Here is a 24647-nt window from a genome sequence, read left to right as displayed (position 1 = left end):
GATCATGCAGCAACAATGACTGGTCTCTGAATCCAAGGGTCTTCCACTGGATATGCCAGCAATGGGGCACTGCCCACTCTTTCCTCCCCACTCAATGCAAAGACGCCTCTATTTTTCACAAGGTTCCCATCTGAGGTCAGCAGGGGTGGATGCCCTAGTCCAGCCATGGAACTTTCAGAGGGGATAGGAGTTTCCTCCAACCCCTCTGATACTGAGGTCTCTCCAACGTCTAGCAGAGAAGGTCACAATTCTGGCAGTGATCCCGTACTGGCCAAAAAGACAGTGGTTTACGCTCCTAGTCAGGAAAGCCCTGTGGAAGCCGCTTCCCCTTCCACGCATGGACAATTTCCTGTCTCAGGACGATTTCTTTCACCCGCACCCGAAGATGCTAGACTTGAGGGCCTGGAAGTTGAGCCGAAGAGGTTGGGCGAGTTAAGATGCTCGCATAGTGTTATCCAAACACTATTACAGGCAAGAAAATCATCCACTAACTCTACCTACTACAGAGTATACAGAAAGTTTATAGAACTGGCAGAGGTTAAACCATTTCAATTCCCTGGAACCCGGAGTCCAGAATGTACTTCTCTTCTTACAGAGTGGATTGGACTTAAGTTTGAGCCTGAACACACTTAAAGTCCAGGTGTCAGCCTCGTCAGCTCTAATGGACACACAGTGGGCATTAAACCCTCTTGTAAACGGCTTTTTGAAGGCAGTCCTAAGATTGCGACCTCCCAGGAAATCACTAAACCCAAAATGGGACTTAACTATTGTTCTTAATGCCCTATCAAATCCTCCTTTTGCTCCCACAGAAATATGCACCTAGGGAGAATATTACCTTGAAGGCTGTCTTCCTGATTGCCATCACATCAGGTCACAGAGTGTCGGAGATCCAAGCGATAGGAACACAGGAACCCTACATCACCTTCCCCCCAGCGCCCCCCCCGCCAGACAGGGTGGTTTTGCAGCCCATTTCTTAGGTGCCTTCAAGTCTACCATCTCAACCAGGAATGTGTTCTTCCAGCATTCGTGGAGGACCCAACCTCTTCAAGGCTGCACGAGTTGGACGTAGCCAGGTCCCTGAGGCACTATTTGAATTTGACACAACAGTTCCGCAAAGAGCAACGGCTATTATCCCAAAGGGCGCAAAAAAGGGAATGGCAGCATCTATGACGACCTTGGCTAGCTGGATCGTGGGATTAATCCAAAGGGCATATCAGGCTAGTGGTCTTCCAGTTCCAGATGTGGTCAATGCTCACTCAACGTGGGGAATGGCCTCCTCTTGGGCAGCTTTGGCACAGGTCTCCCCTGAGACAATTTGCAGAGCAGTTAGTTGGTCGTCCAACACTTTCATGTCACACTATAGTGTAGACCCAGCGGGTTCTTCCCAAGAATTTGGGGGAAAGACCTTGCAATTCTCTGTGCTGTATTCTTCATGAAATTTCTTATTGCAATACCCTCCCCGTAAGCGAGTTATTTACCATTGGTATGCTGCCATGGAGGCACTAGGAAAACAGAAAATTGAATACTTAACTTTCCGGAATTTTCCTTTCCTGGTGCCTACCCATGGCAGCATACACCCTCCCTTCAATAATTCTTAATGTTCTGAAGTCTAGGTTACAAGAATACCGATGGAGGGGAATAACTCTTATTTATAGAGTTTAAAGTGGTCCTGTGGGTTGGTCAGGGGCAGAGCAACCAACCACTGGTATGCTGTCATGGGTAGGCACAAGGGGGGAAAAAAAAAAAAAAAAAAAAAAAAAAAAAATATATGGAAAGGGCAGTATTCAATTTCCCGTTTTCCCTGCTCATCCCACGGACTATTGCGGTTAGCGCCAGCATATTCCTAATGCTCATGTCCCTTTCTCCCCATATATATTGTCCTTTTGTCTTATGTTTACTGCACTGTGTAACCAACTGAATGTTGATTTACATGCCAAGAAGTCTTTGTGAAAGAGATTACACAGACCGAGTGACTGATAATTCTAATTATATGTGCTCCCTCGATCTGCCAACCTGTCTCAGCTGCGTTTAGACATGTCTATGATGTTCTATTACTGCACTACTTTATTAGAAGAGTTGCATGTCAGGGATATACTACCAACAATCAAAGTAGGAAAAGTCTTCTGTGGCATGTAAATGGACCTGAAGTCACACCATCCTACAGCAACCATTCAAGATGACCGAAGACCAGCACCCAGAAGTTGTTGGGGAGAGGATGCAGACTTCAAGCTATTGCACAGGAGGCAAGTATGCAAACTTAAGTTCCGCTTAAACCATCGTTCCTTTATAAAAAATAAATAAAAATATATATATTGATTGGGTTCTTACCGGGTCCAAATTTGTTTTCACTTATATTGAAGGCCTGGATCTGAAGGTTGTAGGTGTCAATAGAAAAGTTTCTTGTTATCTGGAAAGTTTGCTTACTGTTACATTTGTATGACTTGTGCGCTGTAGTCTGCAGGTACAGAAGACTACCATTTTCTTGACTAAACTTTTGTTCTGCGAGATAAAAAAAAAAAAAAAAAACCCACTTAAGAACTGTTTGATTATTAGCAACAAAAACGTAGCACAACATCACACCAGTGAGTTAGTTGTATCCATAATGTGCAGAATACATATACATACCTTTTGCATCAGAAATAGTAGTAGTAAAATTGACTTCACCAAGGTAAAATTTGCTGACTGTTGTGTTCTGAAAGAGAATAGCATACTTTAAATGGATGGAAACACTAAAGAAAATGGTTTACATTTCAATTATATTTTCATTTAGGTTCAGTCCTGAAATCCATATCATTTTTTTTTTTTTTTTTTTTTTAAATAGAATTACATTTAAAAGGATATACATCCATCCAACTTTATATGTAGGTAAGCAAAAAAAGGCAAGGCCACCCAGTTTAACTAACAGAACAAAAAACTAAACAACGAAAACATACAAATATACAATTCTATACCCAGTTGTTTCAGAGGAAGGCAAAACAAAACAAAAAAAAAAAATGCATGATCCAATTTGCTCCAGTGGGGGGAAAAAAAAAAATAAAAAAATCCTTCACGATTACTCCCTGCACCAAAAACTCCAGTGTTATTAACTATACAAGTTTAGCATCCAGTTATATATTTTCTGCCTTCACAAGCACTAGAGCTCTTTTTTTTAAATCAACTAAAGTGGCCAGAACTGGTTTTTAACCACTTCCAGCCCAAGGACATCATATGACGTCTGACCTTCAGTGGGGATATCTGAATGATGCCTGCAGCTACAGGCATCATTCAGGTATCTTTTAGAGCCTGCGATTCTGTGCACCATAAGTGCAACAGGAGGCAAGTATAACGTGTTTATTTTTAAAGGAAAAAAAAAAAAAAAAAAAACACACAAGACTTTACAATCACTAATGTTTTGCACTCCTTCTCTGCCATGTTCTCTGTGGAAAGGGCCCACAGGATGCCCGCGAGAAAGTTGCCACAAGGCAACCTTCCCCCACCCCCCAAGATGCTGAATTACAAGGATAGAGATGTCATCCTTTCCAAAGCCAGGAACACGGGCAACACACTGGTGGTGACTGATAACTCAGAGGTTTCTCTCTGTTCACAGACTTCTCTGCCCCGAAAGAGTCACACATGGACGATTTAATGTTCAGTTGTTGTGCTGGCAGACCATGTTGGTCTGTATGTTTGCTCTATACTTTAAGAAAGGACCTGTTAGGGCCTGACATCTGGCAAGCCGCTATCTATCAGGAAGATACTGTCTGCTGCACACCCTGAATGGAAATACATGGCTGACTCTCTCACTTAGAGATCACTTCATCCTGATCTCTATAGGTGTAATGCCTTGTTGCAGTATCTGTTAAATTACCATTTATTGCCTTAATATATCTACGGCCCCTTTCACACCAGTAGACCGATTGGGTCCACCTGTCTGTTTTTCAGGCGGACCCCATCATACCACACGGTGTTTTCTATGGAGCGGTGGATGTCAGTGGACATGTGTCTGCTGACAGCTGCCGACATCCGATCAAAACAGACGATTGGGGATACTATGTTCCCCATCCATCCGGCAGATCAGATCATAGTCGGATGGAAACCAACGGGCAGTCTGTTTCATCGCACTGCCCCATACAGAACAGTGGGCAGAGCAGACAAGGACCTGTCATCTGCCTGATCAGCAAAGAAAACCCCTTGCTGAGCAGGCAGATCCACTTGATTGATTCCGATGCGTCTGAAAGGGGCCTTAGTCGCCTATGATTTTCTTATGCAATGTCCAGGGTCTAGGCAATAGAGTACAAAGGTTGGTTGTCCTGCATATGGAAAAATGGCTGGGTCCCTCAGTGATTAGTCTCCATTTCCCATCAACTTCTTCCCCCCTCCCTTTTTACACATTTGTTCAGCCACCAATTTCACTCTACCTACGCCTTTTCCAGAGGGGAAAGCATACGGATATCTCAAGGAACACAATTCTCTTGTGAGCTCACGGTGATTGATAATAATGGTAGTTAGATTTTTCTGCTATGCAACCAAAATGATTGCTTAATTCTGAACACAGCTACATCCCCAGTTATAGGAGGGCGTGTACACTTAGCAACCACATTATTTTAGTTTTTTTAATTTTTACTTCTGCTCCTGGTGTCCCCCTGCTTATTGACATAGGCCGCAGCTGTGGCATTGTCTGAGAATACCTGCATGTGGTAACCTAAAAGTTTATGCCAAAATGAAGATGGGGCCAGTGCAATGTCTCTCCAAATGGAGGGTCTTGCTGCATCATTCTTTGACAAGGTTCTTGTACCATTATCTGATCTCAAGGTGTTGGCATCAGTAGCTGATCTATCCAAAACAACCCTGCTAAAAGGTTTGTACAACTTCTCTACCAGCGGGGGCAATTCACCTGGCTGGGAATCGTCACCCTGGAAACTAAGGAATGTGGTTAATCCCATACCTGCAAAATGAATACCTGAAGGGAAAAAAAAAGTGCAATCATGCCCACTGCACTGCTGAGATTGCAGAGGACAAAAGCCCCAGAGCTGACAATGCTTTCCACAGGGATAACTCCTGACTGGTGTGAAACAACATGGCTGACTATAGCTCCGAAACCTTTTCTTTGGGAAGAATAACCTTTTTGCTGGATAAATTTGATGGGAGTAGGCCAGGAGAAGTACCTCCTAGAAAGGTAAAAGGCTTGATTTCTGAAGGTTCAGAGGCTAGCCTAGACTCCCCCAAATCCAAATGTTTCCAAGTCATAACTAGATCCGCTTCTCAAAAAAAAAAAAAACAACAAGATGGCAATTCCCTGAAGGCTGCTTTATTAGAAAGATGTGGGAATAGAACTCCTGCTTTATCTTTGTACTCGAAGAATGACCCTCTGCTACAACAATTACCATAACAGGGACATTATGACCAGATATTTTACAGGATGCTTTGGAAGTGATGTGATAAAGCACATTCTTGGTGGTGGTGAAGTTTTAGCTTCAATAGGAGCCCTTTACCTGTCCTAACCAATACTCTAGGTACCTGTGGTGGCCAGTGCCAGCCTGACGTTAGACAAGGTTGATTCTAAGGATCTTTTAAGCAGGGAATGCATCCTCTTCGTATTGCATCTTTGAGCACGCCCACATCTTTGAAAGCCAAGTCGGTGTTCTTTGACACCTAGAAAAAAAAGCTGCATCTAATTTAGGAATCGTATTCTATTAAAAAAAAAAAAAAAAAAAAAAAAAAAAAAAAAAAGCAGGATGCTCAAAAAGGAGACTCTTCATTACAAGGTTTAACCAGTTGCTGCCCGCCGCACAACGATGTACGTCGATAGAATGGCACAGGGAGGCAAATGGGCGTACCTGTACATCTCTGCCTCTCAGCAGGCAGGGGGCACGATCGGTGGTGACATGGCGAGTCCCATAAGTGCAGTTCAAGCTGGCAAGCACAAGTAGTGTCCCGCTGCCACCAAGAAGACAAAGACAGGCCCATAGTGTCCTTCCTGCAGAATTCGCCAATCCGAATTGGGAGCCCACCACTTCTGCAGCACCCGTACCTCCCCCATTCACTGGCCAACCCAGCATTCAGGAGGAAACAGTTGATTTTACGTCACTTGATTTTTATTTGCGGTTTTTCACCGAAGATCTCCATAGATCTATTGTGGACCAAAGCAATTTATACGCTGGTCAATACATCGCTGCTAATCTCCAGTTCTCCCTTGCCAGAGATTAGAAACCAATTACGGTTTCCGAATTTAAAGACCTTTCTGGGCCGATCCCTCGACATGGGCATAACTAAAAAGTGAGTTGCGCTCACATTGATCCACTGACCCAATTCACCATATGCCCGTGTTCATTGCTTCCATGGCACGATACGAGCAGATCTTGCGGTTCATGCACTTCAACAACAATGAACTCTGTCGTCCTCAATACGATCGGCTCTACAAAATTCGGCCCTTCGTAAACCACTTCAACCAAAGTTTTGCAGCCTTGTTTACTCCCCATCAAGTTGTCTGTGTTGACGAGTCCCTGATTAAGTTTTCTGGCCACTTGTCTTTCAAACAGTATCTTCCCAGCAAGCGTACCAGACACGGGATCAAGGTGTATAAGCTCTGTGACAGGGCCACAGGCTATACATGTAGTTTTACGGTTTACGAGGGAAGGGATAGTCACGTAGAGCCGGAGAACTGCCCAGACTACATAGGGAGCGCTGGCAAGATTGTGTGGGAGTTGGTGTTACCCTTATTCGGAAAGGGGTACCATTTGTATGTGGACATTACACGAGCATGCCACTATTTAGTCACTTGTTTGATCATCAGATTGGAGCATGTGGCACTGTACGAACTAATCGCTGGGGCTTACCCCAGAGACTTGTACATTCCCGTCTTCGGCTGGGGGAGAGAGCCTGCTTCAAGTGTAATAATTGGCTCGCTATGAAATGGAGGGATAATAAGAATGCCTTTGACGTTTCCTCACTTCATGCAGACACGACGGTCCAAAATCCTACGGCGACTGGTGTTGGAGAAAACCCTCTGTGTCCACGAATACAACCTTAACATGGGAGCGGTGGACCTCAACGACCAGTTGTTGGCGCCGTACCTAATTGCTTGTAAGGCCAGACGCTGGTACAAGAAAGTGTCTGTATACTTATTTCAATTGGCTTTGCTGAACGCTCATGTGCTATTCAGAGCTTCTGGACGGACTGGATCCTTCCTTAAATTCCAGGAAGAGATCGTCAGAGCTCTTCTGTTTCCAGACAGTGCTCCACCTCAACTTCCCAATCTAAATGCAGTAAGCCGGCTGCACAAGAGGCATTTTCCGTATGTCCTTGCGAGTACCCCTACCCAACGAGCCCCCTAAAGAAAATGTTGTGTCTGTAGAAAGCGTGGATATAGGCGTGACACCCGCTATTTTTGTCCCTCCTGTCCTGACAACCCTGGTCTTTGCATTGGTGAATGTTTTGAATGCTACCATACACTAGTTGAGTATTAGTGTAGGTTACAGCACTGCCCAGACTAGGACACACATTCACAGGATCTCCCAAGATGCCATCGCATTTTGAGAGACCCGAACCGTTACATGTTGCTGGACTTTGAGTGGTTATACCAGAATGATGCCTGCGGGTTTAGGTATCATTCTTTTCAGCCAGCTTTCATGTAAAAGCAATCCTAGCGGCTAATTAGCCTCTAGACTGCTTTTACAAGCAGTGGGAGGGAATGCCCCCCCCCCCCCCCCCCCGGTTTTCTCTGGCTCTCCTGTCCCAACAGGTCACTACCTATTGCTATCAATAGGGATATTTACATTCCCTGAGATAACAAAAACAGAAAAAAAAAAAAAAAAAAAAACACACACAAAAAAAAACAAAAAACAAACACACACCACCCAATCACCCGTCCCCCACTGCTCTTGCGCAAAGGCGAACGCAATCGTCGGTCTGGCATCATATGTAAACAGCAATTGCACTATGCATGTGATGGGCAGTAATTTTAGCAGTAGACCTCCTCCGTAAATCTAAAAGTGGTAACCTGTTAAGGCTTTTAAAAATGTATGTAGTTTGTTGCTGCTGCACGTTTGTGCGCAATTTTAAAGCATGTCACGTTTGGTATCCATGTACTCGGCCTAAGATCATCTTTTTTATTTCATCAAACATTTGGGCAATATAGTGTGTTTTAGTGCATTAAAATTAGAAAGTGTTTTTCCAGAAAAAAAAAAAAAGCGTTTGAAAAATCGCTGCGCAAATACTGTGTGAAAAAAAAGATGAAACGCCCACCATTTTAATCTGTACATGGAATATTTTATATTTTGCTACAAGTTCCGGGAAAATGACAAACTATAATTTTTTTTTTTTACTGTTTTTTTTTTTTGGGTCAAAAAAAAATAAATAAATAGTTTGTCATTTTCCCGGAACTTGTAGCAAAATATTAAATATTCCATGTACTCACCATGCCTCTCAGCAAATAGCTTGGGGTGTCTACTTTCCAAAATGGGTTAATTTGGCTGGGTTTTGTGCCATCTTGGCATTTTATGGTCTTCAAAACCGATAGGTAGTGAGGAGTGAAATCAAAAATTTACACCCTTAGAAATCCTGAAGGCAGTGCTTGGTTTTTGGGGCCCCGTACGTGGCTAGGTTCCCAAAAAGTCCCACATGTTTCATCTCCATACTCAAGAGAAGCAGCGAAATGTATTTTGGGGTGCAACTCCACAAATAACCATGGCATGTGTGAGCAATATATAATTTAGTGACAATTTTGTAAAAAAAAAAAAATTATTTTTTTGTCATTATTCAATCACTTGGGACAAAAAAAATAAAATATTCAATGGGCTCAACATGCCTCTTAGCAATTTCCTTAGGGTGTCTACTTCCCAAAATGGGGTCATTTGGGGATTTTGTACTGCCCTGCCATTTTAGCACCTCAAGAAATGACATAGGCAGTCAAATTAAAAGCTGCGGAAATTCCAGAAAATGTACCCTAGTTTGTAGACGCTATAACTATTGCGCAAACCAATAAATATACGCTTATTGACTTTTTTTTTACCAAAGACATGTGGCTGAATACATTTTGGCCTAAAATGTATGACAAATGGAGTTTATTGGATTTTTCTTACAAAAAGTAGAAAATATAATTTTTTTTTTTTTAAAAAGTCGGTCTTTTTCCATTTATATTGCAAAAAAAAAAAAAAAAAAAACCAAACCAAAATAAAAATTGCAGAGGCAATCAAATACCATCAAAAGAAAGATATTTGTGTGAGCAAAAGGATGAAAATTTTGTTTGGGTACAATATTGCATGACCGCGCAATTACCAGTTAAAGCAGCACAGTGCCAAATTGTAAAAAGTCCTCCGGTCATTGAGCTGCCAAATGGTCGGGGCTGAAGTAGTTAAAGAAAGGCTATCCCAGGATCCTATCAATCTCCTGAAGGAATTAAGAATTTTATGCACAACACAAAAACATGCCTGCTTTGCTCTTGAAGGTCCTGATACGTATAGTAACGGAGATACAAGTGTTTCTCTTCTTCTTGAATATCCAGAGAAACATCCATAACCCTCAGAAGATTATATATTTGGAGGCCCTGGTGTTCTCACCCTCATCCTTCTCTGAAACATTCAGATAGGTGGAAGGTAAAATTATTTTTTCCTTAAAGTATAACAAAATTTTTTTATTTTTTTTTTATTTTTTAAGTTTTGGATGGAGTGGAACAGGAGTAGTCAGTTTTTTTACTGCTGTCTGTGGCCCCGTTAAAAAGTGACAGTAAAAGAAAATCCCAAATTTTGAGTTCTGATGACCTGGGGGTCCCCAAGGAATTCCCTTAATTAGTAGAGATTTCCTCCAACTTTCTGTTTGGCTATGGGACAGGAAGTGAAGGGAAATCTCCACAATAGGATATAGATGGTGAAAATCTGACAGGGGTTATAACCCTACCTTGCTCTACCCAAAACGGATAAAATACATAAACTTAGCCTATAGTTCTCCAAAGGTGGCAGAAGGCTGGAGTCCAGATGAGGACTCCTCCACACCAGAGGTTTAGAGGACAAATACACTAGACAACATGGTGTGGAAAGTTTGTAAGGCAGCCCAAAATTCCTGCTAACAGAAGGTATAAGATTACAGCAAACTGCAGATAGCGACTCCTTAATGAGACATAAAATGCAGTTCTGACATAAAGGCCATTCCCAGCCTCACTTTGCAATAAGTGCACTTTTTATATGCTGTATGCTGGTGTGGGCTTGTCAGAGGCTTTGCTCTGAAACAAAGAAAACATAGGCCAGCCCTAAGAAACAGGTATCACAAAAACACACCATAGTGCACCACTGCACACCAAAGAGAAAGATGGGGTAGAAAGCATAAGGCCAGCATTTGAGGGCCTAGACAGGCTTCAAGCCACACAGGAAGCAAATCAGCCCACATAACAGATAATGAAGTCCATTCTGCTTACATGGGCTTTGCTGGTGCAAGGGAGATCATACAGCTTACTCCATCATGCAGAGCGTAGCAGAGAAAAAAAAAAAAAACACACACCACGGTCTAAATGTCTGGTACCGGAGTACTAAAATGTTGTTACGGCAGACCAGAACAGGAGACATCACCTTGGATTCCCTCCAGGCACCATGTTTTAGGCAGACAGGAATAAGCTACAATAAGCTGAAGGAAAGGAAACCACACTGTCAGACAGGCCAGAAAAAGTTCAGCTCCCGCACAGTTCTTGCAGTGCTCCTGCCATGCTCGAGGGAACACTAAAACTGAAGATCTGTGGGGAGGAACCTTCTTTTAAAAGATGGACATAGCGGTGTTTTGTGAAATTTGTAGGAGGCGCTGTCCTGAAAGATGTTTCGGTAGAATCAGATATTTTTATAGTTATAGTTAATACAGAAATAACACAAAGCAGATCCATATTTAGGGACTCATTATACTTGCCAGTGTGAAGCTGAACGAGAGGAAAAGTTCCTCAGTGGAAAGGTTTAGAGATGCTGAGCCATTAATGCACTGGCCATGGACCCCAATGTTTTTCGGATTAATATTCATTTCTTTAAAAACCACCTGAAAGATAAAAATGCAAGTATGTATAGCCAAATCCTTTTTAGGTTTTGGAAAGAGTGAAAGGAAATCCACTACAATAAGATTTAAAGCTTGTAACAGAATAGGGAAAGAGAGCCACACATTACGCCTGCATTCGAGAGAAAATAAAAAAAAAAAAAAAAAAAAAAAAAAGTTGGGGCAGTATCCCTACACCAACATCTGGCAACTCCAGACTTCCTTATGCAGCATACAAGCTAAATGGCTGTTAAAAAAAAAAAAAGTGTAATCTTACACTCGAACCTGTGCTTTTAGACCGAATATCCAATCTCCATTCATATCTTGCAACCTATGCCTCTAAATATGTCCCTTCTTAACTAACTGCATCACCAAGTTACTAGTTTACCCTGTCCCCAACCTATGCAATGCCTCCTCCTCCTCTCTCTCATCCTTCTTACCATCACTGACCACTCAGTGACCCTCACCCAGCTTCAAAAAGCACAAAGAACATCATTCAATATACTAACATACAAAGCCATCACCAACCTCATCCCAAAATAACACCCAAACTTCTTGCTATCTAGCTTCATCACCTCTTTCCATGCTTGCCTCCAGGAGTTCTTCTATGGACACTGTACTGCTCTGGTCACAGCATATGAGAGAGAAAAAATATACATATACACACACACACACACACACACACACACAAAAACGTATACGTATGAACACAAAATCAAACAACACTTCTAATGGGTATAGTGTTGCATGACTAATTTGCATTGAAGGAGTGAAGGTGCTACACACTTACTTTATCATGTGAGTTGAGGTAGGTGAGATTAAGCTGCAAGCCGGCTTTGGCTAACAAACAAGCTGCCCCAGAAGAATCGTTAACTCTATATTCCCCTATATCCGGTTTTTTTACTGGCACAGTGGTTGGCGAAGGAGCTGGAGCACTGGTGGGAGCACTGGTAGGAGTTATATCTTCACTGCAGTGAGATTCTATATAAATAAAAGCATAAATAAATACTATGAGTTCATTACAAGAATTGTCATATTCCCTTTTAGCAAGACCAGTGTGACACTATGCTTGGTAATGGCCTCTGCAGCAGGGCACATATACGGTCTTCTGTGGGTAAAGTTCATAATACAAGTAGGTGAAGTCTAATTTAGGGGATTGATTTTTTTTTAGTTTTGTCCCAGTGTTTTTTGGACCTTGTGTTGAGCCCCCCAGTGTTTTAATGAGGAGAATTTAAGGAGCCATCATGTGACCATGTATATTTAATATTAAGGGAAGAAAACTTCCTATCGCCCGATATTCAGGACACGCAGTTCTAGGAGCCAGGCAGGCAGCATTTACATGGTTTAAATAAAAAAAAAAAAAAAAAAAAAAAGGGCCTTCAGGCAGCTGCACTGCCAGCCAATTTTTCCACACCCCCCCTCGGTAAAGGGAAAGGAGGAGAACGGACACACACCTTCTCTTCTCCCCTCCTTGTTGCGGACCCAGAAGCAATGTATATGACCTCAGTTCCAGGTCTCTTGGACTGTTTCCCCAGGCCATTGAATATAATGCACTGCATTACTTTCAGTGGAGCACAAGGTATCTTTTAGACTCTGGATGTCTCATTAAAGAGAACCGGTCACCAAAAAAAAAAAAAAAAAAAAAAAAAAAAAAAAAAAAAAAGGCCCTTAATAGTACTCAGGGCCAACTTTATCTCTACGCCCAATTGTAAAAAGGTAAGAATTCTGCCTATGATATATCTCCGAGGGTGACAACCCTTGGATTCACACCAGGAAACATAAGCCGCCTTCCAGACTCTATAATGTCTAGTTCTGGAAGCTGGTTTCCTTGCATAAATCAAAGTAGAGATAACTGACTCGGAAAGCCCACGTTTCTTCAGAATGTGGGTTTCAATAGACAAGCCATTAAATTTAGCGTTCGTAAAGTAGGATGGAATATCGGCCCCTGTGAGAACAGGTCTGGCCTTAGTGGAAGGGACCAGGGACCCTCCACTGCCATCTTTACATTTTCTTCATACCATCACCTTCTGGGCCATGCTGGTGCTGCCAGAATTACCGGTTTTCTTTCCAGTTTGATCCTGCAAAGAAGTCAAGGCAGCAAGTGAATAGGGGGAAATGCATAGATCAGTGAGAACTGATCCCATGGTATCCCCAACGCATCTGTTCTGCATGCGAATGGATCCTTTGTTCTGGACACAAAGTTGACTATGTTGAACAGGACACTAGAAGATCTACGTCCGGAGTCCCCAATCTTCGACAAACAACCCGAAAATATGTCGGGGTGAAGAAACCATTCCCCTGGGAATAATCTGCTGGCGGCACAAGTAGTCGGCCTGCCAATTCTCTATTCCCGGAATGAAGACTGCCGATAGGCACAGAATATTTCTTACTGCCAAAGTTAGAATATGGTTCACCTCTCTCTTGGGGATAAACCCAACTCTTGAAAATTGTTTCGAATAATTCCTGATTGAGAGACCACTCTGCTTCCCTTATTTCTTTCCTGCTGAGGAGATCTGCGAAGGTGTTTTCCGTCCCCTTCAGATGAACTGCTGATAGAGAGGCCACATTGTTCTCTGCCCATCTTAGGATCTGATGAGCTAGACCCATTAGGGTTTTGCTTTTTGTGCCCCTAGCTTTGTTAAATATAATATTGTCAGACAATATGACGACAGTATTTGGACATGTTTCACTAGAGATTCCCGGAGGGAGAGGAGGCTTAGGTGAACAGCCTTTAACTCGCTCCAATTTGAAGATCTTATCGCTTCTGGTTTGGTCCAATCTTCCTGAATCGTTTTTTCTTCCAGATGAGCTCCCCATCCCCATGCGCTGGCATCTGTAGTCAGCCTTCTGGTTACCGGAAAGACCCAAAGAAGCCCTTTTGAAAGGTTTCCTAGGTTCCTCCACCACCAGAGCGATCTATTTGCTCTTGCCCCCATGTTGAATTTCTTCTCCAGAGGTTCCTGGTATGACCAATTCATCAGAATATCCGATTGCAGAGGATGGGCATGCAACCTGGCCCACTGTACCGAAGGAATTGCCGCTGTCAACAGTCCCAGAGCGGACATGGCTTGTCTTACAGAGATCTCTGCGTTGGATTGAAGTGTTTTCAGGGTCAACTGCATCTTCTCTATTTTCTCTTGGGGTAGAAAAATTCTCTGTTCTATCGAGTCTATTTCGTACCCCAGAAATGTTACCCTTTGAGATGGACTTCTGAAGATTGAGAAGCCATCCCAGACCTCTTAGATGTGTTTGAACTGTCTGTAGGTTGACCTCTACTTGACCCTTTGAGTCTGCAAACAGTAGCAGGTCATCCAAATAGGTTACTATTGAAATCCCCTTCAGCCTCAGGGGCTCCAAAGATTCCGCCATCACTTTTGTGAATACCCTGGGAGAAGAGGAAAGACCGAAAGGCAGAGCCCGAAACTGCAGGTGCCAAATCCCCCCCCCCCCCCCCCCAGATTGACTGCGAGACGCAGGAACCTTTGTGATGGGGGCGCTATTGGTATATGGAGATAGGCATTTCTCAAATCGATGGAAGCCATATGACGACATTTGGGGGTTAGCAAGTTCCTCACTGAGAAAATCGTATCCATCCTGAATTTTTTGTATTTTATGGATTGATTTAGAAACTTCAAATTGAGAATCAGGCGGAACTTTCCTGATGGCTTTTTGACCAGAAAATGTGGGAATAAAACCCCTTCCCCTCTTGATCTTTCGGAGCCTGGGAAATGACCTTCTGTTGCATCAGTTCCTGTAACAGAGACTTCATGGCCAGAGCCTTTTCCCGATCCTTTGGCAGGTTTGTGATGTAAAACAGATTTGGGGGGCTTTGTGAGAATTCCAATTGATAACCCTTTTTGATTAACCCCAGAACAAAAGGACTCTGTGGTTTTTTCCCAAATTGGTAAGAAGTCCTGTAGTCCCCCACCTTACTAGATGGTCATTGTTTTTTAGGGGTTTGTTCTGGGGTTCTAAAGAGTACCCCACCTCTACCTCTTCCTCTCTGAGAAGACCAGGGTCTCTTCTGTGTGTGGTCCTTTTCCTTATCGGCTTGTCGAAAAGGACGAAACATTTTTCATCTGCTGTACCGTTTTCTTCTGTGGGAAAGCTTTCTTCTTATCTGCTGTCCTGTCAAGGACAGTCTCCAGTTCTGGCCCAAACATCAGGTCTCCTGAAAAGGGAATTCCGCACAGTTTTATTTTAGAAGCTGAATCCCCTGACCAGGTCTTTAGCCAGAGTGCTTTTCTTGCTGAGTTAACAAGCGCAGAGGACCTGGCTGACATCCTGATAGATTCTGCAGAGGCATCTGCCATATATTTTACTGCCTTAAGCAGGGTAGGGAAGGACTCCAATAAGTCGTTTCTGGAGGTACCTGCAACTACATGATTTTTAAGTTGATCTAACCAACACTCCAGATTCCTAGCCACAACTGTAGCCGCCATTGCTGGCTTAAGATTAGCTAGAGATGAGTCCCAGGCTTTCTTCAGTAGCCCATCTGCCCTCTTATCCATAGCATCTTTGAGAATACCCATGTCCTCAAAAGCTAAATCAGTTTTCCTAGATACTTGAGAAAAAGCAGCGTCTATCTTTGGTTTTTTATTCCACAACAGTTCCTCATTCTCCTCAAAAGGAAACCTCCTTTTGAGGGCTTTAGAAAAAAAAAAAAAAAAAAAAAAAAACAAAAAAAACAAAAAAAAACAAAAAAAAAAACTGTCCTTTCTCTGGATCCTTCCATTCCTTTTTAATAGTGTCTGTTAACACTTTATGCACAGGGAACACCCTGTGTTTAATTTCCTCCAGCCCCAGATACATCTTGTCATGCACGGACAGCTGAGCTTTTTCTTCCTGGATCTCCAGGGTAGTATAAATTGCCTTGAGTAATTCATCCACCTCCTCAAGTGAAAGCTTATATCTAGATGATCTTGACTCTTCTTCCACCTCCTCCTCCTCAGAATCAATGGTTGAGGGTGGAATGCTTTCCCTTTCCTCCTCCGACTCACTTTCCACTTGTCTGGAAGTGGCCTGAGGGAAACTGGAGTGAAAACTCTGTTCTTGGCTGGAACTCTGGCTGCGTTTCACAAGGGAACGCACTGTCCCTAGGGCCTCTGCTAATTCCTTCCTCACAGAAGATAAGAGTTCTTTGCACTCTTGTGAGGATTCCTCTTTTACTAAATCCACAATGCAGGATTTGCATAGTGGTTTGGGCCAAGAGTCCCTTAAAGGATTTTTGCATGAGGGGCACTTTCTCCCTGTTCTCTCCGATTTGGCAGTAGCTTTCTGAAACAGAGAAACAAGAAAAAGCCAGGTCCTTAGAACTAAGGCTTCAGAGAAAAGTAGTACCTCCAGCCAACACCTTAAGTGCCCAGAGTCTCACTCCTTTGCTGAACTGCTAATGGAAACTGTTACCCCATAGCAGACAGCAGCAGGTTTTGAATAACCACATAAAAGATAAAACTCCCAGTGATATAAAAGGAAAGAGGTGCCACCGCACCCTCTCCTACCTGGGCGCCTGCATCCGCCATTGCTGCTGACGATTCCGCTGTCTCCATAGTGAAATCCGCAGCTGCTGCACTGTGTACTAGGCTCCATATGCCAAACAAAAGGAAGTCCCGGCCAGAGGACCCGCCCCTTCCTCCTGCATTCCAGCAGCAGGAACCAATCGCTGCTACGCCCCGCCGGATGTCTCCTCCCACCGGAACTGGCGTCATCCGCTGTCCGGGATTCGGCGCCGCCATGCAGAGGCCTGGTATGGACGCTCTTACTGAGCACAACCGCGGCCCCCCGAACACCCCGGGTGGAAAACTTCCGGCAGACCATTACTCCTGTGAGCTGAAGAAGGAAGGGACACCGGAGCACCCCCCTCACGTGTGGGAAGGAGCTGGGCTGGTCTGAGTACCCAAACGTGGAGGTCCTTGGAGAGAGCGCAGCCCCCTCTGGTTCCCCAAGCAGTGCTTCCACCATGGCGGAGGAAACACTAAAACTGATGGCATGGTGGAAGCAGCTGCTTTTTAAAGGGGCGTTGTCACGCAGTGTTTCCTGTCTAAGAGGTGGAGCTGCGCTCTCTCCAAGGTGCTGTCCTGAAAGGCGAAGGGAGAAAACACGAAAGTCTAAAGAAGGCCATAGCCAACAGGTAAACTTGTACAGTATGAACCACATCCAAGCAGTGAAGAGGCTTCTCTATAGTGTGTAGCAGCCAAACAGAACAATGGCAAGACAACATCCTGGTTAAGGTGAAATGGAGACTACTCTGTGCAGAAGGAAAACATTAGGTCTTGGGATAACCTTATGAAAAACCAGGAAAGGTTTCTTACAAGATGATGCAATCAAACTTTGATTCTCACCTAGCAGAAGTGAAGGCAACAAAGAAAAAACCTTGCCAGGTAAGCTCTGCAAGGGTAATATCCCACATAGATTCAGAGGGAGATTTCAGAACAGCCACAAGTACCAGACTGAGATCCCACTGCATCAATGGAGAGCATCCAGGAGGAGCTAAATAAGCAACTACCTACACAAAAGGCCTTCATCAGGGAGTGAGAGGTGAAAGGATTCTGGAAAAGGATTGCAAAGGCTGAAATTTGTCCCTTGAGGGTAATTCAAGACCAGATGCCAATTAAGACCCAACTGGAGAAAAGTCTGTCTACATTCCACAGAGTATAGTCTACAATGAAAATTTCTCTGCCAGCACCATGCAAAAAGTAGGACTTCCATGTGCAATGGTATTTTTTGAGAGGAGTTGACTTCCTATCTAGGAGAAGTGTCAGGAAGGTACCTTCTCTTCTAGCGCCATCCTTCATGAGAAAGCTTGCAGCAACATGAATTGTCACAAGAAGAGGAAATGACTGGCGGGTCCGAGTAGGGTGCAGCAAAGCTGGCTGGCACAGACATCAAACACTACATGAAAGTGTTAGCAAGCAGCCACATTCAGCTATGCAAACCAATCACTGTTGTTCAGAGGGAAGAACTTCTAAATGGCTTGATTGGATAGTTGTTTCTAATCAGCCATTTATAAAACTAAAAAGTGGATAATGCAAAAGCTGATGTCAGCAATTACAGAAATCTAGGGGAGAATATCACTTTTGTGGTTGTAAACTTCTGAAATTAAAGATGAACAAAGCATATCTTTTTATTTGTGCATTTGCCCTACTCCAAAACAACTAGTTGATTTATGCCTGCTCTGTCATTCCTGTGCTATCGGAGTCACTATGTTGACACGAGACAGCCCTGCCATACTACAGCACATGGCCGGTGACAGATAGCCTGAGCTGTGCATGTTTTTTTCCCCCCCGGGGAAATGGGCAAGAAGCTTAAAAAATAATTTGGGGGGGGGGGGGGGCTTTCCCTCCATTCTGGTCTCATATTACATTCAGTTCCCAGCTCCATGTGTATGCGACACTAGATCTCCACACCTTGCCTTCTGGAACTCAGAAATGTTGTGTAAAATGTGTGCTTTAAGAGGAAGGAAAGGAGGGCTGCAACTAAACAGCTACAACTTATGAAGGAGGATGTGTTTAATCTTTACATATCACCTGAGGCTAGTTAATTCAGTGGGTATGTGTAAAGATGTACAACCACTTTAGAGCCAAGTTCTGGTCGAGTCACGATTGTAGGAAGGTCAGACTGAGCGCAATATCTGGGGTTGAAGTGTGTTTGCACCAGGCAAAGTATTTCCAGGTACGATAGATCTTACTGGAATATCTTTGCTTGCTTTTGCAAACAAAAAAATATATAATAGCTGATGAAGGATTCCCAGACAAGTATGTGTTTTACTAAAGAGAAGACATAGCAGAAGCATCCCTATGACTCATTCAGCTAGAACTGAGCCGTGCAAAAATAGGCTTCTTTTAGCAAAGCTGAAAACTGAAAAAGCCAACCATGTGAAAAAAAAGCCTAAACCTTTACCCACTTGATGAAAGACATAATATTAATACAAAAATAGTTTATGTACATAAAGAAATACAACGTCAAACAAATTAAACCATAGGACCGAGAGTGGAATAGTCCTACCATTTTTACTGTATGTGTTATTGTTCAGATATGCTTCCAACTTGACAGCATAAAACGTGAGGTTGACGTTTCCCAAATTGAGTTGATGTGGATTGATACAATGATACACAAAGTTTTTTTTGGCAATCATTTCACTTTTATTCGTAGCCACTTCCTTAGTTCCTGAAAGACAAGATGAAAATCATATCTAGTGATGTGATGTGTATATAAATAAAATCACACTGCTACAACTTGATATCATAAAATAACAAAAACTCTCACCATTATCAGATGCGCCAGGGAAACTAACTTTGTCGGAAAGATTATATGTAAACACCAGCTCATCAACTTGATATTTTTCATCAGTCATGTTGAAGTTTATGCTGAGGGAATGATTTCCAAACACAATAACTAAAATCTGTGCTTTGTCTTTGTCACAAGTGCTGTTTGAACCTGCAGTCGAATTGGCTGGTAATGCAAAGGATGCTTTCTCCTAGACAATCAGAAAAGATAAATAAAGTAAAAGCTACACAATTTAAAAATGCTGTTTTAACTTGTTTAAGCAATAAAAAGATGTCATACTAAAAAGGAGGGGATAAAAGGCCAACTTATATCACATTACCAAACAATACAAACATGCCAAACCTTGAACAGTACGTGAAAAAAAAAGCAGTAAAGGAGAAACAAAAAAGGAATCACACACCAGTGACGCAATTGCATTAACAGCTTTTCATTGCCGACCTGTAGCAAGGAAATCTATAACAGCTAGAGAAGTCACTGGTAATGATGAATCTGGCCACACATGGCTCAGTTATTCTCGATCCGCCAGAGGATAGAGATTGACAAATGAATCCTCACATCCACACAAGATTGACAGATGAATCCTCCCTGCCAGGTTATTGTAGTCTGACAGAGGGGACTCCCCTGCTGTCCAAATCCACTGATCAGTGCTGCAGTCAATTGGCTGCAGCAGTGACAACTTGAAGCCAGTTCAAAGTCAATCATTAGATCAATGTCTCAAAAACAGAAATGGCCATAGATCAAAATTGGTCCAGCCCTTGCTGAACCGCCCAAATTTCAATCCATCTTTAAAGTAACTAAAGCCAACTTATTTATTTAGGAACTTTCGCCAGACAATTTCATCCCGATAGATTACTTCATGCTGACCCCTTTTGTATGTATAGCCATGTAAAACTCCTATAAAAGCCTATACTGTTTCAAATCCAGTTATGTACTGCCCCATCCTGCTCCGCACACACTCAGTTGCTCTATATTTTCTGCACTGTACCTTAAATCAGAGCCACAAGAGACGGATCCAGCCGACAGCTTTAAAATTTACTGTTGCTGGAGGGGGAAGAAAGCAACAGGAATGACACAGACTGCTGAGGGAACACAGATTAGGTAGAGAGAAAACAAAAGGGAGGAGAGGTTACCGGACAAAAATTCTGCTGCCAGGGAGACACAAAAGAATTAAAATTACAAGTGTCTTATATTACCTCCCTGATATTCTATCCTTTCTCCCTCATTAGCAGCATGTGTACTTCAGCACTTTAAAAAAGGGGTTGTAAACCCTTATTTTTTCACCTTACTGAAATTATCACTGACCAGCCCCCCAATTTTACTCACCTGAGCCCGTTTGAGCGCTCAATCACTCTTGATTGGATAGATTGATAGCAGTGCAGCCATTGGCTCCCGCTGCTGTCAATCAAATCCAATGACGTGGGCTCCTAAACTCAAGTCCGGGAGCTGCCAGCGTACATGAAGCTTAAGCTTCTGTCAGCCTCTTCCTCAGCCAAGACAGCCAACAAAGACATACAAACAGGGCTAGAAATGTACATATTTTAATAGTAGAAAGCAACATTTACTGTCGTTTTTAAGTTTCCAAAAGAAAGGGACTACTCTCGACTTGAACAAAATGGCAACCTTTGCATATCTTCTGTTTAAAAGGCACCTGAAATGTACTTAGCGGATTTAGTGTTGGAATATATTTTTACTATAAATTTTCAAGAGCTATACAAGAATTGCAAAACAGTACAGAGTGAAATAAGTTTAAGAGCTTTCTCCAAGGACAATACAAATATACTATAAGGGCCAGTTCACACCATAGAAACGCAGTCCAGATGCATTAGCTGGTTTTCTGCATGTACATTTTTGGTGCATTTTTGGTGCAGTCCAGTGCAGGAAAAATGCAGCATGTTCTACTTTTTGGCCCTGGAACTAGAACTGCAAGCACTGGTGTGAACTATGCCATTGAAAACTGTATAACCTACTTTCCATGCGTTTTTTGATGAAGAAAAAAATAGCACTAGACTGCACATGGTGTGAACTGGCCCTTAGAGTGTATACACAGCTAAGTGAGGAGCAAAATCTGCAACACAAATCAAAATTGCTATCAAGTTTGAGTCATATTACAAATTATAGCCAAGCAGGAGGTTGTACTGTGGGCAATGATATTATACACAAAATGGGCAATGATATTATACATTAGTAGACACTTGTTTACCAATAGTTCACTTTTAAGTGCCAGTTCACACAGGGGCGGCTTCAAAGTTGCCCAACTCACCTTTGATTCTAAAGCAGCCCCGTACAGCACGACTTCAGCGGCTTGCGAAACGACTTGTGTATAGAAGAAGTCGATGCAAGCCGCCTCGAAGTCGCCGCAAAAGTAGTACAGGAACCCTTTTCTACATCGGAGCGACTTGTCACTCCTACTAGAATGGTTTTGAAGCAACTGTTTTCTAGCGTTTCTGCTTACACAGCATCAGTTTATCATGAGCGAGAGAAATGAACTTGTATGAACCTGCCTAAAATAGAAGCAGCATAGGTGAAATACAGAATATTACCATTTTAAACATACCTGTTTTATATCAGCCTTGTATTCAACTGAGAAATTAACAGAGAGGTCAGCCATTATACAGGTTTTGTTAGCTGAATCTTTGACTTCAAATGTAACACAGGAGGCAGATTGCAGAATACCTGTAAGGATCAGAAAAGAAAACTGAAGTAAATCACAGCAATATAGGCAAAAAGACATACAACATTTACTTAGAAAGGACATGGCAGTAATTCCTCCTAAATTGTGGGCTAAAAGATGAATGTGATAACTCAGCTAAGCACTGGAGAACGGAGGCCTTGGTATATGGTATCCTGCAGTGTATATACACTGCTAGCTATAGGGTTAGCACTCAAAAGTGAAACCAGTACTTCATTTACAGTACAAGGCTTGGCTGTGTATAGACTCCACCTGATGTCTACAATTTTATCTGTGAGCCAGGTGAGCACATCTGCCCTTCTGTGGATTTAATTTCACTATTGAGAGTCCATCTTTCCATGGCTTCATGTACAAGCTATTCTAAGTGCGGTTTCACAGTTCCATCAGGTCATATTCACCATGTGACTGAGCTGCGTTTTTACTGCCCTCACCAACTGCTCCCCCTTAGTTAAAGAGGCAGTGACCGGTGGAGTACACGTTACGGCAGGGCTTACAGCCCATATCACATTCGGCAGGCACAACTGCCCACCAAAAGTGACTGCACTGCAACTACCCAATGCTTGCAGGTGCAGTGGTCCAGCATTTAGGTGGTTAAAACAGGCAGTAAGGAGACAACCACTGCTATACTACCAGTGGGTAATAAATGTGTAGTGGATACTCCCACGGTCTTACATTAAGTGGGATACAATGTTGCAAAATGACCAACTGCTGCATGCACCCATTAGCTTATCCATAGCGAATGTGTTAACTTGTATAGAGAATTGGTGCTGTGCTGTTGGAATAATAATCTACAACTCTGAGGCCCGGTTCACACTGATGCCAGTTCAAAATGAATGTGATGCATCAAAAACACTTTAAATTCGCACGTCATCCCTAAAATCATTGTTTTCAATGACGGTCGTTCACATACATGCGTTGCGATTCCTCTATGAATGCGATGAAAAAAAAAAAAAAAAAAAAAAAAAAAAAAAAAAAAAAAAGGGTCCTGTGCGAGTTTACTGCGTTGCGAATTTAGTCTCCATAGACATCAATGTAAATAATTCTTGAATCGCATGGATGGTTCAGATATGTGCGAATTCCACCACACTACTCTCCACAAAAACCAGGAAGTACACAAGAAATTAACCCCTTTTTTTACATCATTCCATTGGCTAGAACATCAATCACAGCTATGTCCAACTCCTGAAATTTGCGGTAAATTCGCACCTCACACAGGACAAAAAAAACGGAACAAATTCAAAAGCACAGCAGTGTGAACCGAGCCTAAGTGTTATGGGAAATGTAATGGAACAATGCTTAATGGTGTGAATATATGAAAGTACAAACAATGGTGATAAAAAAAAAATAAATTGTACAACTGCGAAAATATTTAAAAAGCTAGAAAATTCATATAATTATTACACAATAATAGTTTGTAGTGCTGATGTATAACAATGCAATAACATTTTTTAGCTGGTAATCTCAAACAAACCTCACACTTTCCAATGGATGCTTTGTGAATCTGTAGGTGTAGGGAAGTGAGGGGCAAAGAAGATGCTTCTAAATAAAAGTTAACAGCAGGCCATCTTGTGAACTCTGCTTAATAAAGGCTTTTGCAAATTGAAAAGTGTAAAGGGGTTCATTTTTAGTGACGTAGGAAAGGCAGTCCCCATTCGTTTTTATTTATAAAGCTTTTAGTTATAAAACAAATTTTGGAAGACCAATCTAAACCTCAGTTCCTGCACAGATATGTAACCTGCTAAGATAAATATACTGTAGAGGAGCAGCCATAGCTGGCTTAGGAAGTATTCTGAGTATTTGGAGGTTTGAGGGCTGTCACCTTCACATCCCCTTCAATAAGCAGTCACAAACCTTAAGCAAGCATGCACAGAACAGGTTTTTAAACGGTCAATTATATATATATAGGCAATCAGGAAAGTGACAGGAGCCGTCACAGAAAGTCTTCCAATGGGGACACATGTTCCAGTGATAACCATCTGAAGGGGAAGTGGAAACTTTCCCTTTTATAATTAAAAAGATTTTTTTTTTACCAACACATCAAATAAAAATCTCCCTTTTTCTGTCTATAGATTACATAAGGCCCTTATCTAACAGGCGAGCAGATTGGATCCGCCTGTCAGTTTTTTTAGGTGGACTCGATTGGACCATCCATTGCCCTCTAAGGAGGGGCGGGAGTCAGAAATGTCAGTTTACACCCACCAACATCCAATCCAATACAAAGATTGATGAGGCTCCTTTCCCCATCCATCTGGAGGATCAGATGACAGATGTAAACAGACAGGCAGCCCATTTAGGCCTTGCTCACACTAGAGTTGCACGATTCTGGCCAAAATGAGAATCACAATTTTTCTTGCTTAGAATAAAAAGAATCACGATTCTCATGACGTAAAATTTTTCACATTATACAAAAAAATTGGGCTAACTTTACTGGTTTGTTTTTATTTATTAAAGTAATTTTTTCCAAAAAAATAGCATTTGAAAGACCACTGCGCAAATACAGTGTGACATAAAATATTGCAACAATCACCATTTTATTCTCTAGGGTCTCTACATATATATATATAAATTTTAAACAGGCGCAGTGCAACAAACAGTACCTCTATAGAGTGTACCTTGATAGTCCATGGGGGTCAAGAACTAACTAACATACATACATACATACATACATACATACATACATACATACATA

At 42.3% G+C, this 24647-nt stretch overlaps 1 protein-coding gene across 1 annotated transcript in view; it reads right to left on the bottom strand.

Annotated features, from left to right (window-relative positions):
* The window catches only part of LAMP1 (lysosomal associated membrane protein 1), a 76000-nt gene that overhangs the window by 21071 nt on the left and 30282 nt on the right, over nt 1-24647 (bottom strand). The window contains exons 2-8 of the mRNA XM_073614546.1: nt 21824-21942; nt 19249-19459; nt 18988-19149; nt 11774-11964; nt 10867-10989; nt 2626-2692; nt 2329-2499 (exon numbers count right to left, since the gene is read on the bottom strand). Of these exons, the coding sequence (XP_073470647.1) occupies nt 2329-2499; nt 2626-2692; nt 10867-10989; nt 11774-11964; nt 18988-19149; nt 19249-19459; nt 21824-21942 (1044 nt within the window). The remainder of the gene's footprint in view (nt 1-2328; nt 2500-2625; nt 2693-10866; nt 10990-11773; nt 11965-18987; nt 19150-19248; nt 19460-21823; nt 21943-24647) is intronic.

This window comes from Aquarana catesbeiana, linkage group LG02 (genome assembly GCF_042186555.1).
Source record: "Aquarana catesbeiana isolate 2022-GZ linkage group LG02, ASM4218655v1, whole genome shotgun sequence".
Lineage (NCBI taxonomy): Eukaryota > Metazoa > Chordata > Amphibia > Anura > Ranidae > Aquarana > Aquarana catesbeiana.
Note: the sequence above shows the minus strand (reverse complement) of the source record. Positions and strands in the feature narration are given on the sequence as shown.